Here is a 16,952-nt window from a genome sequence, read left to right as displayed (position 1 = left end):
AGGAGAATGACCAAACTGGGTCGAGCTGATCAAATGGCAACAGTAACTAAAGTAACATCTTGTTAAAATGGGGTAGCTTCTTTTTAGCTTCTTTTTTCTTTACTGGGTCAAATTTGGGTCTGGGTTATCTATCTAGTGTTTGCATAATTCAGGTTTAGACCCCCTGATTAGATCGCAGCTCAGGTTTCCTTCTCATGACTCTTTCATGTGGATCATGTTTGTGCAAGCGGTCACAAGGATCACACTGGACCACCTCTTCTGTGTCTGCTAAACTCTCCTGCAGGTGTGCAGGGTCGTATAGGGGTTTTGGCTTTTTCTTTCTGACCAGCATACCAACAGCTTTATCAAAGATATTGCTCGTCCTTAAAATCTTCTATACTAAGTGCTTTGATAATATTTTATAGCTATCCCTGCATTGTACATGTCAACAAGCATCATGTTTGGATCATCAAACAGCTGGTTAGTGTCAGTATGACTGTATTTTTTTTTCTTCATCAAATATAAAGTTATTGTGCATTTTTCAAGAGATTGCTGCAGAGGGGGTATAGTGTAACTAATTTTCTCTTTTGTAATTCAGTTTAAAAAGTGGAACTATCATCATTTAGCCTATTCCCTGAAAACAACTATGCATGGTGGCTCTTGATGCACTGACTCCTGCCTCAGTCTACTCCCTGTGAAGCTCTACCTGCAGTCAGCTTTGCTTGAGAGTCTTTTACAGGACCTTCTGTGTCAAGTCAGCAGTCTTTCCCATGCATGTACTGAACTTGACCAAGAAATACACAATAGTATTTATACTGTATGAGTACTTAAAATTAAATATTGTAATATTTTGAGATACTGGTTTTTACAAACTGTAAGCCATAATTATAAAAAAGAGGCTTTTTACACTTTAAATTTAATGAATCTAGAGTATATAACAGTTTCAACCTGTAAATTACACTACGTATATTCTGAAATGAACTTTTTTATAATATTCCACTTTCAAAAGACGCACCTGTACTTTTTTCATGTGAAAAAAGTGAAAATGGGTGCTTAAACTTTTGTACTTTGTACAATTGTACTTTAATGTCTGAACTTTATGAAACCATGAATATACTAGTACATTTATAGTACTTGACTACAGTGACATATACATGTTTAAATAGTGATAAAGTCATTGACTTCCTCTATATAGTGATTTCCTTTTTTAGTTCAATTTTGGAGCGTCACCTGGTTTGGTTTTTATACCTAGTTATCCATGACAATATCTGTATTTTGCCTAAGTTTGATTAAGTTCTAGTAATTGGGGCTAACAGGGGGAACGAAATGATGTGAAGAGCTGTGGAGAAGATAAGTATAGCTTTTAGTGGTGCTTCTATTGGTGCGTTGTGACTTTCCACTTTCATGCATCTCTTTAAATGTTGCCTTCTCAGCTTGTAAAATATGGTGAGATTTTCCACTACGTGGAAAATTGAGCAGAATTGCTGGGTAAAGACTTAATTGCAGTAAGCGGTTGCCAGCTGATGGGTTTATCAGGCTCTTTACCTTCCTTCTGAAATATTCATTCCTGGGAATTTCTAGAGCATGACCAGTAAACTGAAGCGTTTTTTAATTTATTAATTTTTTATGCACGTTAAACAAAATTACAAATGCAGAGAACTTTGGTTTGGGTTGCAGTAAGTCTCTTACTGCTTTATTATTTGACATGTCCTGTGCATTAACTCTGTGTGAAATCATCATGGCCAGTTCAGATTAGAGTTGTGTTGATTGGCCCCTTGCGGGCAGCTCAATATGCTTAAAGGACACCACGTCCTCCATCCTGTTGCTATAAAATCCCAGCCACTGGGTTGGTATCTGGGTTGAAACAATGTTTGTGGAGCTGTATCTGTAGAGTCAAGGAATTTTATCAGGTTTATCCTGTTCTTACAAGGTTCCACAGGTGGGCTTTGGTTAATAAGGTGTAAAGGGGATCCTTTTGAGCAAGGTAAGCAGGGTAAGTGACTGATGTGTCTTTAGGTCTCTTCTCAGTTTATTTCTGCAGTTTGCTTTGTGAGATCGACTCTTTCTGATTTGCTGTGCACAGACTCGAAAGCTATTTTCCGAAAGGAGGACATTGCAGTCTTGACCTACTCTGAGACTTTATCGTGGATCATAAGGAGTGGTTTCTATTTCTAGTCAACTGAAAAGTAGGCTGAGTAATATTTAAAGACCTTATACTTTTGATACGGTGATATTGTTCACATCAGAACAGACACATATTTGGTCCTACTTGGACTGAAAAAAAAAAGAAATTTTTTTAGATTGTTGTTTCAAAACCCCTCGTTTTAATGAAGAAGGCTGTGGTTAGACTATTGACTACTATCTTGTAATCAGGTCAGTTTAGCCTGGTGTCGGTCAGCTTATTGAACATTGATTTTGCAGCACAAAGGGTTCCAATAAAATCCCCTGATGATGATGAATACTTTTGAGTTTAGGGGTTTGTTCTGCCATTTTTTCCTTTATAGCAAATAAAAATAAAAAATAACACACCCTACGTATTATTACTAACTTTTTTTTCTGGTATCATGGGGCTATTTGTTGCAGTAAACTTCAGCTCTTGTGTTCTGATTTGGTCACCATTGTACATTTTAAGCGCTTACTCATACTATGCTTTCCTAAACACTGACAGTCCCAGGCTTTAACTGATCTATCTTTTTAGATATATTATAGAAATGCCTGCCGTATGCAAGCCACTTTTGAATGTTTTACGCTCCCAGGCATATCTCAAGTAGACAGCTTGAGTTGCTTTTTTTTGGCACCCTTCACAATTTTAGCATCCAGGTGTGAAACACCATGACATTTTTTTCTCCTCTTTTCCCTGTCTCTTCAATTTTCCCCAAATGGCTGTGACATAATATACTCTTGTCCCTTGCCATTCTTACATATTCACCTTGACTTCCCCTTTGCCCCATTTGCGTCCTTCCTGTGTGGAGATGGCAGACTGCACAGTAGCCCCTGTAGCAATGGAGGACAATGAGCAATGGAAAACAATCGAGGACTGTCACAGTGATGTGCAGTCTGATGACCAGGACACCATTCCAGCATCTCCTAAACCAAACAAGGTTGAAGAACAGCAGGTACTGGTAACCATTCCATAGCTCTCATGAATCCGTTTCCTGGTTTTGACACTAACCTTTGTCGTCAAGTATATGACTGTGCCCAGCTTGTATGCCAAGATGGTCCACTGTGGCAACCCTTTGCCAGAAACAGCTGAATGGCCAACAACAACAGTTTGGATTAAATTTGACTATCCAACTCAATTACTTTAAATACTTAATAATTTATATTTATGTATTACTACTTAATTAAATGTGGAATATATTTAGTTTTGTACTATTATTGTTATTATTAGGCACAAACTTTTCTAAAAATTAAGGTATGTATGGCATCATACTAATTATGTATGACATCATACCAGGCAGGAAACTTTATTAGTTTGATCAACATAGTTTGATCCAAAAAATAAGAAGTTGTTTCCCTTCATTTAAATTTTGTCGGCTCATACACACGTATACATACATATACTCACATATACTGTACACACACACATACACAAAAAAGAAAACTCATTTGATTGTTCAAAATGAGACTGCAATTGGCATAATCGGTCCACTTCAAGCGCTACATAATGCTAGTCAGTGAGACTTTCCTGAGCTTCTGCTCTTCAAGCCTGCTGTCCTGCTCTGTGGCACTGTATAATTCATCAACCTAGGATGGACCGACCTCGAAACCTGACCAGCTTAATGGTTCCTCCAATGACATTTCCAGTGGTTTTCAGTTCGGCACGTTTTGGCCTTGTGAAACGTCTATTTAGCAGCTGGAATTAATGCAAGCTGGAAATTTCTAGGAACGCTTACCTCAGGGTCTTCTCTACTGTAGGCCAGATGAGATTATGTGTAATTTTGTGTTTTAAATTACCTCCTTAGTTTTTCTTCACATGGTCTCTAAACTTAAAAAGTGCTTCTGGGTTGATCCAGGATCTGTCAGGTTTTGATACAGTGGTTTTGGGGGCCATGTGTGCACTTTCAATCAACACCTGCTGTAATGCAACTTGTCCAATTCGTCCATCTGGAAATGGGAATATGCTGAGTGAACAGATTCTAATCTGGATACACTTAAGAAGCAATATATCATACTCATTTATGAGTTTATTTCATAACAACCCTCTTGAAGGACAACCGTAACTAAAGCAATACATTCTTTAATCAGTTTTGTTATAATGTCTAATATCTATGGTGACTGTTGCTTTTAACATGAAATAAAATATTTTTGCTGACTTTAAATGATTGGTAATTTCTTTTGGCTTGCTACTACAACCACTTTTCATTTACCAACTATAACATCTCTTGTATATCCCTTCCCCTTGACCCACCTTATTTCCCTAATTTACACACTTATCCCTTTATACAATTCTTTTTGAACAAACATACATCAACCTACGCCACATCCGACCGACCCCCAGGACCCAAGCCATACCAAGGGAGATTCAGAGGACTCTGAGCTTGAGACTATCATGGAACATCACTCTGTGGAAGATTGGAACCCATTTGCCCCTTGTGAATCTCAAGGTCATGAGAGTCCCCATGCTGAGGAAGCATCCACATTTTTAAGGCCTCCTGCTTTACGAAAAACTCTAGTGGAAGTTGAACCTTACCCAAAGCGCAATACCCCTGCTGGATATGTGGATCTGCCACCTCCCTTCAGCCCATCACCTCTCAGCCCTTCCAGGCCTAAGAGTCCATGGGGTCGTTTTGACCCGTACAACTCCATTGAGGTAATGCTGCGGAGAGGATTTTCTATAACAATATGCATTTGAATGGAACAAATCATATTTTCAGGAATTGCTTTTAAGGATAAGATAAATGTGTGACTGTTGCAGTTGAAAAGAATTAAATTAGTAAAAAATGGTTTTCACTTTTTGTACTTGGGTATGATGCATCACTTTAACGGCAATATTTAGTTTAGGCAAATAAGGCAAATAACCTCGCATCATATTTTCCTGCCTAGGCATGTAGTAGTGTTTTACAGTAGTGAAGCAGCTTCAGGGTCCCCTGCTCATTCTTGAGGTCGGATTACTACATGCAGAGTTTTGCAGGCCCTCTCCGTGTCTGTAAAGGAATCCTGTGGGTTCTCTGGCTTCCTTCCCAAAACCGTGCTGTGGATTGTGTTTTGGCTACTCGAAATTGTCCCATGTGTAAAAAAGAGTCCAAGGTATATTCTTGCCTCGTACCCAACCGTCAAAGAACAGGATCTGAATCCACAACAATCCTGCGCAGGATAAACTATTTACTAAAGATGAATGAACTAAGCAGTCAATCAATCATGCAAATGAAAGAATCAGTCGTTCAAAGTAATCAAAAGTAATTGATCATTCACCTTTTCAACCAACCAATAAAGCAATTAAGCAAGCTAGTCTGCCAAACTCAAGCCAACCTAGACTGATTTTCTATCACCTCCACAAATATGGTTCAAGAATTTTAGTTATATTTATACTCTTGGATGTGATTCAGTGTTTGAATAAGTTCCCATCATATTTAGACAATTAGAAGCAAGCTGGGTTAAGGCAAGTTTTTGTTTCGGATGATTACAGGACCATGAATAAATAATAAAATCGGCAAAATCCTTCCAAAAATCTGATTTCTCATAACTAGGTTGACTTTAAAACTGAACTTCTCAGCCTGCGCTCTTTGTAATTTAAAATAAGTTCCCTGGGTACGTCAATATTTTTGCTAGGGAAAGTTCTTTGTATTTAGAGTGAGGTTACACAGCCAATTATTTTCATGGATAATTAGTAATTAAATTATCTTAAAGATTGATTTCATTGGACTTGCATGTATTTCATGCTTTTTAGGTTTCTAAATGTGTCTGAGATGGGGATTCTTGACCGCTGACTTGAAACACAGTAGATAGAAAAGGCAGACTGGAAAAGTAGACAACTTTTTGTTTGCTATTCTATTGTTGTAATATCCCCTTTTTTTTTAGCATAATCAAAAGAGCTTCAGGATGATTGTCTGGGTGTAGTTTGGCGTGGGTACAGTTCAGGCCCTGTGATGTGTGTGAGATGTCCTGTGATGTGTGTGAGATGTCCTGTGATGTGTGTGAGATGTCCTGTGATGTGTGTGAGATGTCCTGTGATTAGCTGGGTGTATTCCCTCTTTGCACCCAATGCTTTTGCATTTACCACCACCCTGAGTTGGATAAACGGTTACAGTGAATAAATGAATGGCTGGTATACAGTATGTATATTTCTTTTTTGGGGGGTGGCTTTGGATCGTCAGTGGTGTATCTGACATGCTGTAGATTGCACATGTCTAAAATGCTGGTGGTCTTTTTCATACTTGTAATTTGACCTAATTGAAGGCGGCTGCTTCTATAATGTTCGTTCCATCCGCCCAATTTTGTCACCATTTGGTTTCTCAACTACAGAGTAACTTTGCATTGCTGTTGAGCCTAAAATAGGCAAAACCTAAAGGCATCCCATATTATGTTATTTTCTGAAATACCACACTCAGGTCTTGTTTCCTGCCAGGCTTTTTTTTTTGGCTGCCTAGATGTTCGGTCTATGATATAGCTAACTGCAGGTTTCTCTCTCTCTCTTTCTCTCTCTCTTTCTCTCTCTGTTTTTCCCCCTTATCCATGCTATTTTATTTTGCACAGGACCAGGATAAAGAGTATGTTGGCTTTGCAACCTTGCCTAATCAAGTGCACCGCAAATCTGTGAAAAAGGGCTTCGACTTCACTCTGATGGTAGCAGGTAAAATGAAGCTGATTGTAATTCTACTGAGGTGTCTAATGTTTCTTTCGGTGGCCTCACTCATTTGATTTCTTCTCACTGGATCTCTGTGTTCTTTTACACAGGGGAATCTGGATTAGGCAAGTCCACCCTGGTTAACAGCCTCTTCCTCACAGATCTCTACAAAGATAGAAAACTTCTTAACGCTGAAGGTAATCCAGATGCGGTCGAATCGTAAATCTATTATGCAAGGGAACGTGTGAGTATGTGCACCAGTCCCATTGTATTATTTGCTCAGAACGTTTCTTTTGTACACGAATGAACCTAGATCACATATTTTTATGGGGTTCTTTTTAGGTCCTGTACTAGCAAAATTAGATAATATCTTATTCTTATAGGGTGATCTTAAAATAGCTTAGGAAATAAGGTTATGTTTATGTCTAAGTTTTCAAATCGAATGATTGGCTAATAGGACAAACAGTGCCAGTTTAAAATTTAAAAGTAAAACACTCGGGTCATGATATCGTCTCCAGTGTTGACCTTTTTTCAATATTCCTTAATAGATGACCAAATATGCCCTTAAAAAGTGTGTGCTTACTCTCATTATTATCAAGACAATAAGATGGAGGCTGTTATTATTATAATCATATTTTTATGTAGACCATATTTACAGTACATTTTGCTTTAGTGAATTTGTAGAAATGATCCGCCTGTTTTTGTTCCAGAGCGGATCACCCAGACTGTGGAGATCACGAAGCACACAGTGGACATCGAGGAGAAGGGGGTCAAACTCAAGCTCACCATCGTGGACACGCCAGGCTTTGGGGATGCAGTTAACAACACTGAGTGGTACGGGTTGTACAGTCCATCAAAATTGTTCCACTGACGAATAAATATAAACACTTACCGGCCACAGGTACACAGACAGGGGCCCACTGGGACCAAAACGTGGCCCTGGACTTCCTGGCCCACAGCAGCCCATCAAATCCCACATCAAAATACATTGGCATATTAATGTGGAGATTAGTTTTTAACTAATTATTATATCATATATTTAAGCAAATTATTTTAATTATCACTAAACATATTTTAGGCAATATTTGTAAAATAAAAAATAAAAAAAACAAAGGAAAGAACATTAATACAAACAACATATAAAACTATAAAAGGCTATTTTAGCTAGTCAGGTGGGATCCACCTTCCCCCCTTCTCATCCATGGAAATTTATATTTATTTGCTTGAAGAAATTTGCTATATGGAGAAAGGATCTATATTTCGCCCTCTTTAAATTAAAAGTGAAAGGGAGCGTGTTAAGAACACAGACAGTATGGAATAGACCAAACTAATTATTAGGGAGAGAGGGCAATACATTCGCGTGCACACACACACATGCTCTTTGTCTGTAGCGCCCGTTCAATCAACGCACTTATTTACCTGCATAGAAAAGTGATGCAATATTATGGTTTCCGTCATTTTTTATATATATTTGCGTACTGACTAGGCCAACCCACATTAGCCAGCGGCCCACCAGGGAAAACTCCCGGTGCTCCAGATGGCCAGTCCGCCTCTGTACACAGGGTTACACCGTGTTTTGCTTTCAGAACTGCTTTACCTCTTCATATCATAGATTCAACAAGGTGCTAAAAACATTCCTTAGAGATTTTGGCCCATATAGACATGATAGCATGCTCAGTTTAAAGTTGGTCAAACATGGTCAGTTCATCTTGACCGTGGCTAAATGCATAGAGTTGCTGTCATGTGATTGCCTGATTAGATGACCTATTGGGTATACAGTACCTAATGAAATGGCAGGTTTGTGTATTTCAAAATACAAGTGATCTATACTGACCTGTTCTATGTTTATAATATATTTGTTTTTTTCTTAATAGTATTTCTCATAAAAATCCTCTGCTTGACATAGAGGGGAAGCAAAATATCGAGATTTTAGATTTAACTTAAGAATGCATTTTCCCCCTATTAAATGTAATTTAATTTAATTATTAGTAATTTTGGTTAAACAAAATTATTTTTTAAAGTTGGGTATTTCATTTTGTACAATAACTAAAAGTACACATATTTATTTAAATTATGCATTATTTTTGAAATTCTTTTGTGGGTAAATGTAATTATTATTACAATTTACATTATACAATATACATTAACTTAACATCTTATATATATATATATATATATACCTTATGCTTACATTTTATACGTTATTAACAAAAACAACAGTCATAATAATAATAATAATAATAAGTAGAATTATAATAAACTTGTTTATCAATTGTTAACGGGGTGTGTGTGTGTGTGTGTGTGTGTGTGTGTTGTGATTTCAGCTGGAAGTCAGTAGCAGATTATATTGACCAACAGTTTGAGCAGTACTTCAGAGACGAGAGTGGCCTGAACCGCAAAAACATTCAGGACAACCGTGTGCACTGCTGTCTTTACTTCATTTCACCCTTTGGCCATGGGTATAAGAGCACACATTAACACAGTCACACCTTCAATATTTAGAAATATACTCATAGACTCATTTAAAACTTCATTCAAATGATTTATGTTGGGATGTGTTTGTCACGTGTAGCAGACCTTGTTTTTATTAATTCATGGTCGCCCTCTAGTGCCAAAGTGTAGTAATTACAACTGTCTGAGAGGTCACCTTCTGCTCAAGCTCTGCTCCAGAGAGAAAACTCAATCTTTATAAGAAAAGAACCAAACCCCTCTCTTTTTTTTAAAGCAGTTATATATTTAAACTCGTTTTGTGTTTGTAGATATGAAATGCAATATTTATTTATTTATTGCAAATAATTGTGTCAAAACTGTATTAGGTTTCTACATAATCCCAATTTCATTATATTTTCCCCCTCAATATAAAACACTTTCCACTTTTTTTTTTTTTTTTTACATTAACGACAAGTCGCTTGCTGTGATGAGATTTTACAACTCTGGTCATTTTGCTGCTATATTTTAAAAAAGCTGTTAAATCATAAGGGTCAAAACATACAATGTCTCAGTTAGGAAAAGGTAATAAGCTGCATCAATAAAAGTAAACACATTCATCAATCCAGTTTAGTGTGTGTGTTCACCTTTTTTTTTCTTTTTTTCTTTTAGTCTCAGGCCTTTGGATGTGGAGTTTATGAGAGCCCTACATGAAAAGGTCAACATTGTGCCAGTCTTGGCCAAGGCGGATACACTTACACCTAGTGAGGTCAAGAAAAAGAAAATTAAGGCAGGTTTCGCAAACATAAAAGTGACTTTTTCAGTCCTGTGTTGTATTACCTGAGGTTATGTTAGAAGAACATATTTTAACCCTTTATCAGAGGATTTTTAATTGAATCCACATGATGCATGTATTTGAGGGTGTTCAAGTCAAACCGGGACTTGTGACAAACTGAGGCATAAAACTGATCAACCTAAAGCACAGTACAACGAGACTTGAAACATTTAAGTGGTGCAAACATTTTAAAGAAGGCCGTACGTCCGTTAAGTGGCTCAGAGCCCACTGCAGTCATTCCTGTGAACATTCAGCAAGTGGAACACTTGATCCTTGAAAATCAATAGATCACTTGTCACAAACTTGCAGAACAGACTTGCATGGCTGTTTGTGGGAACTGTACACATGATCATTCATAAGCACCACTTCCACTATACAGGAACTCAGCTGCCACATCCTCTGTAAAGTCCTGATCTCACTCCAAGCTATTTCTATATGTTTGGACGATTAAAGGAGTTCCTGAGAGGCCAGAGATTCACAAGTGAATCAAACAGTCTGTTAATGGCTCTGGCATTCTGAGAAAAAGCAGCAGGGGATTATATAGAGAAATAAAGGTAGTTTTTGCTCTCATAATTGTCTGCTTTTTGTTTACAGTATTGTGGTGTATAGAAAAGCTTCTTTTGATGCATCAATTAGTTATAAGTTAGCAAAGATGACTAGTCCAAACACTAGTCCATGCCTAGTTTATTTTAGCACAGTGATTTATAGGGCTGCCTAATGTGAAGGTTCAGCAAAAAGATTCTGATCTTTTTTGTAGGCTGATATTTTTCACATAAATAGAATGAATTCAATTAGAAATGAAATGATCCACTTATATGAGCATCATGCTTTTCTCATATAATACACATACAAGTGAAAATGTTTAAAGGCTTGAGCCAGCTGTGTGAATGAACGGTAAAATGGGAGAAGAATTCTCTGATGCTGATCCAGTCTAGGCTGTGCATGCTTGTGGAGTCTTAATACCTGCAAAGCTCCCGTAATGTATAGCGTATCTGTTTATTATGATCCTTTCTATTCAAATCCATACGCAGATTTCACCAAAATCTGTGTTATCATTCTGTATTGGCGATCTTGTTATAACTTACAATCCTCTAACACTCCTTTCTTTAGATTCGAGAGGAAATCGAGCAATACGGGATTAAAATCTACCAGTTTCCTGATTGTGATTCAGATGAGGATGAGGATTTCAAACAGCAAGATCAGGAACTGAAGGTGCGTGCGTGTGATTCATCTATATCGGAGAGGCCTCTGTGTGTGCACATAAGCGTTTCTGAAAAGAACAGAGAAAGATGGAGAATGAAAACCACCTGCAGTGCAGCAGATGCTACTGCAAAGCCTCTCTTCTCCTAATGATTACTTTGTTCTCTGTCCCTCCCCCTCCCTCGCTTTGCAGGAGTGCATCCCGTTTGCAGTGATCGGCAGTAACACAGTCGTGGAGGCAAAAGGAAAGAGAGTCCGGGGTCGTCTTTACCCCTGGGGCATTGTAGAGGGTAATATGTTCAGACATTTCTATAAACAATTTTGGAATCAAATGTGATTTAATTAATTAGGTAATAATAAAATAAGCAGATGAACAACATCTGCCTTTTAATGCACATGCTGGTAATATAATAACATTGTGACCTTTAAGTCTGATTATCAGTCTTAGATCAGTTTTTGATATTAACTTAGAATTATCATTATTAATATGTGTTTTTCAGTGGAGAACACTGCACACTGTGATTTCATAAAGCTGAGGAACATGCTGGTGCGCACACACATGCAGGACCTGAAGGACGTGACGCGGGAAACTCACTATGAGAACTACAGGGCTCAGTGCATCCAAAGCATGACACGCATGGTGGTGAAAGAGCGCAACCGCAAGTATGAAATACACACACGCTCTCTTTCTTAAATATATATATATATATATATATATATATATATATATATTTATTTTTTTAAACCAGGGGAGAAAGAAAGAAAAACTTTTATTAAAAATTTATTTAAATATTTTTCCATTCCAGGGTGTAGCACCGTGAAATAGATACTAATGCTTTGTGTGTGTGTGTGTGTGTGTGTTTTAAACAGCAAACTCACTAGAGAGAGCGGCACAGACTTCCCCATTCCCTCAGGTCCCAACACAGCAGACACAGAGACAGAAAAACTGATCCGCGAGAAAGATGAAGAGGTACGGCCGTCGTCCTGCCCGGCCAATCATGATACAGAAACAGAGTCATGCTCTGGTCTTCCTGCAGTCACACACACACTGACCTCCAGACCATTTGAGTCGAGTAGAAATAACAAAGAGTTTCCTTAAAGCCACAGATCTAAAGCTGGTCTCTGGTCATAAACTCCTACCAAAATAAACTGGTCATAAACTCTTACCACTCTTCGAATGAAGTCCTCGCTGGTCACTTGGAATGAAATAAAATCATAAACTTCCAAGTCCAAGTTGACCCTGTTAATGATGGGTGTAGATGAGCATAAAGTACTGGGTATAAAGTACTGTGCAAAAGTTTTGAGCCACACTTTTTTAATTTATGTTTTGTTTTTTTTTGTTTTTTTAATGTAGACTTTTTTTTTTGTTCCCCTAGTTAAAACGTGCCTTAAGGGCCAAAGTTTAGTTTTGTAGTTCCAGAAGCCTATACAAATCCTCAGTTATGCACTTTAGACCCAGGGTTAGATATAGTAGCTAGGGAAACTTATAATAGGTTGGATTATTTTCTAGCTTGATTGCCAGTAATAATACATAATGTCAGGCTTTCTTTCTTTTTATTTATTTATTTATTTATTTATTACTTATCCGTACCTGAACTGTTCTTCGTCTATTATAAAACATCTGTAGTTAAGGACCTCATGTACATTGAAAATATTGAAACATTAGAGTTTCTTGAAGTCTTTTATAGAAGCAACTATCTAATGTTAAAGTAGCTTTATAGACAGAAAGTGATTAAAGGTTATAGATTGAAGGTGATTAAAAGCTTCCAAACCTACTGCTGTCAGTCTGAAACACCTAAACTCAGTATTCACAAGCATGGCCACCTTACTGCTTTACTCTGTTTCTTTTTTTTATGTACATATTTGTACCATATTATATTTGTGTTGTTAAAACCAGAAATATTCAAAATGTTCATTGTAGTATTTTCCTGTATAAAAATATCGAGTCCTGGAATATCCCCATGTCTCCAGTAAAGAAAAACTTCACTTATTGGATAACTTGATCATTCAGTACATTCAGGTCATCAGCTGACTGAGTCGAGACCTGACCAACTGAAGCTACCCAAGATCATAGTACAATGTCCGCTATGGTAAAATATTGCAGTTCCTCTAGAACCCTACAGATGGTGTGCTTTAAACTATTCACACCTTGGCAGGCAGCACAACATCTTGTGTGGTAAAAGCAAATTATTTGTAAAATTAGTTTAATTGTAACAAAATCTAAGAGAATTTTTAGTATTGAATCTGCATACTTATAAAATTACATGTGGAACATGTAGAATCACATGAAATTGCAGATTGAATCGGCAACCTATGTTTTGCGATAATATCGTATCAGCCGTTTCTACTGTAGGTGATTCCCATCCCTGTTGTGGAGAATGCACCCATCGCTTTTTGGAATGGGGTCAATCTGAACTCACCTTTATGCTCTCTTTTTTGCTTTTTGCCTTCTTTTTTCTGATTAGCCTCACTAACAAGTGGTTTTCTTATGGACACAGGGCTGGTTAGTCCAAAAGAAGCCTATTGTACAGGGCATTGCTTATGTATATGGCATAAGCGAAAGATACTTTAAAAAATATTTTTGCATAAAAGAAACTTCTATAAAGAGCCATAAAGTGTAATAAAATAAAGTCAACATTTGGAGTGAAAACTCATCGCTTAAAAATCAGGAGTTTTAGACACAGGTTTGTGCAGTTTTATAAGAAAACAGCTGTATGCCATTTAAGCATTTTTGTGTGGATATCTATTGTCCAATCTGAACGCAGTTCTTGGCAGAATTGTCAGATTTTCATCATCATTTTTTGGAGTTTGTGATTAATCCTAACAAGGTACCCTCATGTCTAAGTCTTACTTTACAGGTAGGATTAGCATCTTTTCTGTACCCCAAACCCACTGTGAATGAAAAGATTTTAGATGATTGCTGTTCCTATACATTTAGCTGAATGGATAAAAGGCTACAGTTGCATTTTCTTCATACAAATCTCCAAGGTTGTGTGATATTAAGTTATTTGATTTTCTCATTAAACATTAATTTGCCTTTCAAACAGATTTGTCTATCTAATTCTTATTTAAAGCACATGGGGGGAAAAAAATCTGTCTTTGTTTTAATAATATGAAAAAAGACGTATTTAGTGTTTAAACTTTAGACTTGAGATGTCAGCATTTGCACATTCTTATCTCTTTGTTTTTGGACATTTTGGAAGCTAATGTTGATTCTGTGATGACCCAACACTATTGGTATCGATTCTATACTATAACTGGGTGTGATTCTTGCGCAGTAAGGGTTAAGCAATCTGTGAAGTAAAAAGTTTATCGATTGCCTATTGAGCTGTGTCCAAAGTTCCCCTCGAGAACATGCGACAAGTTAAAATGCAAGGCATAAGCATTTTTACTCCTTCACTGTTGGTGAAATAATTTTCCCTTTGTTTTCCCCTGTTATTACAGCTGCGGCGGATGCAGGAGATGCTGCAGAAGATTCAGGAGCAGATGCACACCCAAAAAGAAGCCTATTAACCCCTGCATGTGCCAGCCACCTTTGCCACGATGCCACTTTACTGCCTGACCTTCATGCCTGGGACATTTGATCAGACCACTTTCTGCTAAGTGAAGCTCCAAACGTAGTGCACAAAGCATGCTCCATGTCCAGATCCACTCTGTCTCCGTATGTGTGAGTTTAGTGGCTTTGGAGTTCCACTAGGTGTCATTAAGTGCTGACGAAAACATGCCCTTCTCTGCAGTCCAATAGCATTAAAGCTGATACAGACATGACAAAGAATATGCCAAAAAAAAAATGTTGTTGTTTGTGAAAGCATTTGGCCAGCTTATGGACATCAAAAAAGATATAAAAGATGCCCTTTCTTTTTAGTGTAGTGTACTAAAATAACAAAAATCTAACATAGTTGCTGTAATAGACACAACAGTACCTGAAATGAAGAATCAGATATAACAAATGACAAAAATAGGCAAGTTATTCTCTTGGGATTTTTGTTTAACTCTCTTAGAGTGCAAGCAATTTTTTTTTCACTTACAAATAAACATACCAAACAATAAATTTGTCCTTTTTTCCTTGTTGCTAGGGTGGTACCACTGACAGTTTATTATTATTTTTTTTTTTATAAGTATGTTTACTTTATATGGGAAGGTGCATGTTTGAATATAATTAAATTATAGATAGAATTTCCAAAGAGAAAAAAAATTTATATAAAAAATGTCAAATTTGAGTTGGAATATACAAATTTACAAAAGTTACAAAATTAAACAGGATTAAAATAAAAATGAATGTAAAAAAGTTACACATCATTATCTGCATCATTATGTATCTCAAATAGACATGAAAAGGTTAATCCCAATGTTAAAACCGAGGAGATACATTTATGTTCCTCATCACATTGACGACTGGGTCTGGTTTTTACACTAATAGCAAGTTTGATGGGACCCAAATTAATCAGGACTTAAAAGAATTGGGGCAAATGTCACTTTGTAAAAATCTTTCCTCTTGGACACAAAAGATGTGTCATTGATGGTACCACTGCAGCAAAAAGGAATTCCCCAACAACAGCAAAATTAACTATTGTGTCAGATTAAAACAACAACAAAAAAAAAAATCTCTGAAACAATTTTTTCTGGCTATATTGGGAGGGAGCAAAAGCTACGAGTGGCACCCTTCATTTATATGACATTAAACATACTTAATTTCCTGGATTAGCTCTCATTCATAGGATAAAAACAACAAATAATTTAATTTTTTCTACATCGTGGTATATTATTTGTATTATTTTTGTTAAATGACTGCATTTTGTTGTACTGTATGTACATGCTTTTGTTTGTATGGCTACAAAAGAAATGAAATGTTTTCTTACATAGGTCAACACTGTTTTATTTTCTTATAGGAATAATAATAACTGAAGTACTGTAGAACAATATTTTTCTTAATAAGGCTGTTTTTTCTGTTTGTTTGTTTTTTGTTTGTTTTTTTTGGAAAAGATTTTTCAAGAAAGTTGCAGCATTCCATAAATGCAGACCTTTAATTAACAAAAGAGAAGACACTTAGTGTTGAGTGGACAAAAGAAACTCTGTCTTTAACATTGTTTTTTTTTTTTTAAATGGTGTTTTTACGAATGAAATGAAGTTGCAATACTTTTTTTGTGCCTAACCTTCGTATTTAATCAAGATCATGATGTTTTCAAATGCCAACACTACAAAAAATTGAAAAACAAATGAAATCAGGACATTTTAGAGCGAAATTACATTTCCAAATTTATGAAGATTTCCAAGTTAAATAAAGGAAGGTTAATATAAGGGCTGTTTTTCAGTTCATAGGTCGCGTTTTGATTTCAAATCGACTTTATAAAATTAACCAGTAAGAAATAGTTTCTAATTCGGGAGAAAAAAAGATGCTATTAAATTCCCTGATGTTACTATATAATGCTACACTCTGGTTACTATATAGTTTAAGGCACAATTTTGATTAGAAATAAATATAAAAAATCTAGAAATCAGTATAGATTTGTAGTAATTAGTAATAAGTCATAAAAAGATTAGCCCTTAAAATGATAAAAATAAAACATATCTATTGGTACATATCTAATTTACATACTGCCATTTTTTAATTAAAAACCCACTGTGAGAAACATATATTTATGAAAAAAAAAAATCATCTTTTTCTCATGATCCTGCATTGTACTTTTATTTTGAAGGATTATAAACCCCTCATATTATTATTTT

At 36.4% G+C, this 16,952-nt stretch overlaps 1 protein-coding gene across 3 annotated transcripts in view; it reads left to right on the top strand.

Annotated features, from left to right (window-relative positions):
* The window catches only part of septin4b (septin 4b), a 65,504-nt gene extending 49,687 nt beyond the window's left edge, over positions 1 to 15,817 (top strand). For 2 of the 3 annotated variants that reach the window (XM_053486674.1, XM_053486673.1), the window contains exons 2-11: positions 6,676 to 6,772; positions 6,877 to 6,963; positions 7,477 to 7,600; positions 9,091 to 9,225; positions 9,866 to 9,983; positions 11,139 to 11,240; positions 11,422 to 11,518; positions 11,729 to 11,891; positions 12,099 to 12,198; positions 14,673 to 15,817. In XM_053486674.1, the coding sequence (XP_053342649.1) occupies positions 6,676 to 6,772; positions 6,877 to 6,963; positions 7,477 to 7,600; positions 9,091 to 9,225; positions 9,866 to 9,983; positions 11,139 to 11,240; positions 11,422 to 11,518; positions 11,729 to 11,891; positions 12,099 to 12,198; positions 14,673 to 14,741 (1,092 nt within the window). In that variant the 3' untranslated portion in view covers positions 14,742 to 15,817. Of the gene's footprint in view, positions 1 to 2,951; positions 3,096 to 6,675; positions 6,773 to 6,876; positions 6,964 to 7,476; positions 7,601 to 9,090; positions 9,226 to 9,865; positions 9,984 to 11,138; positions 11,241 to 11,421; positions 11,519 to 11,728; positions 11,892 to 12,098; positions 12,199 to 14,672 lie in introns of all 3 variants that reach the window. The other variant, XM_053486672.1, reaches the window with a different exon arrangement.
* The last annotated feature ends 1,135 nt before the right edge of the window (positions 15,818 to 16,952 follow it).

Source organism: Clarias gariepinus, chromosome 25 (genome assembly GCF_024256425.1).
Source record: "Clarias gariepinus isolate MV-2021 ecotype Netherlands chromosome 25, CGAR_prim_01v2, whole genome shotgun sequence".
NCBI classification, from domain to species: Eukaryota; Metazoa; Chordata; class Actinopteri; order Siluriformes; family Clariidae; genus Clarias; species Clarias gariepinus.
The sequence above is the reverse complement of the archived record's forward strand: the minus strand, read 5'-3'. Positions and strand labels throughout refer to the sequence as shown.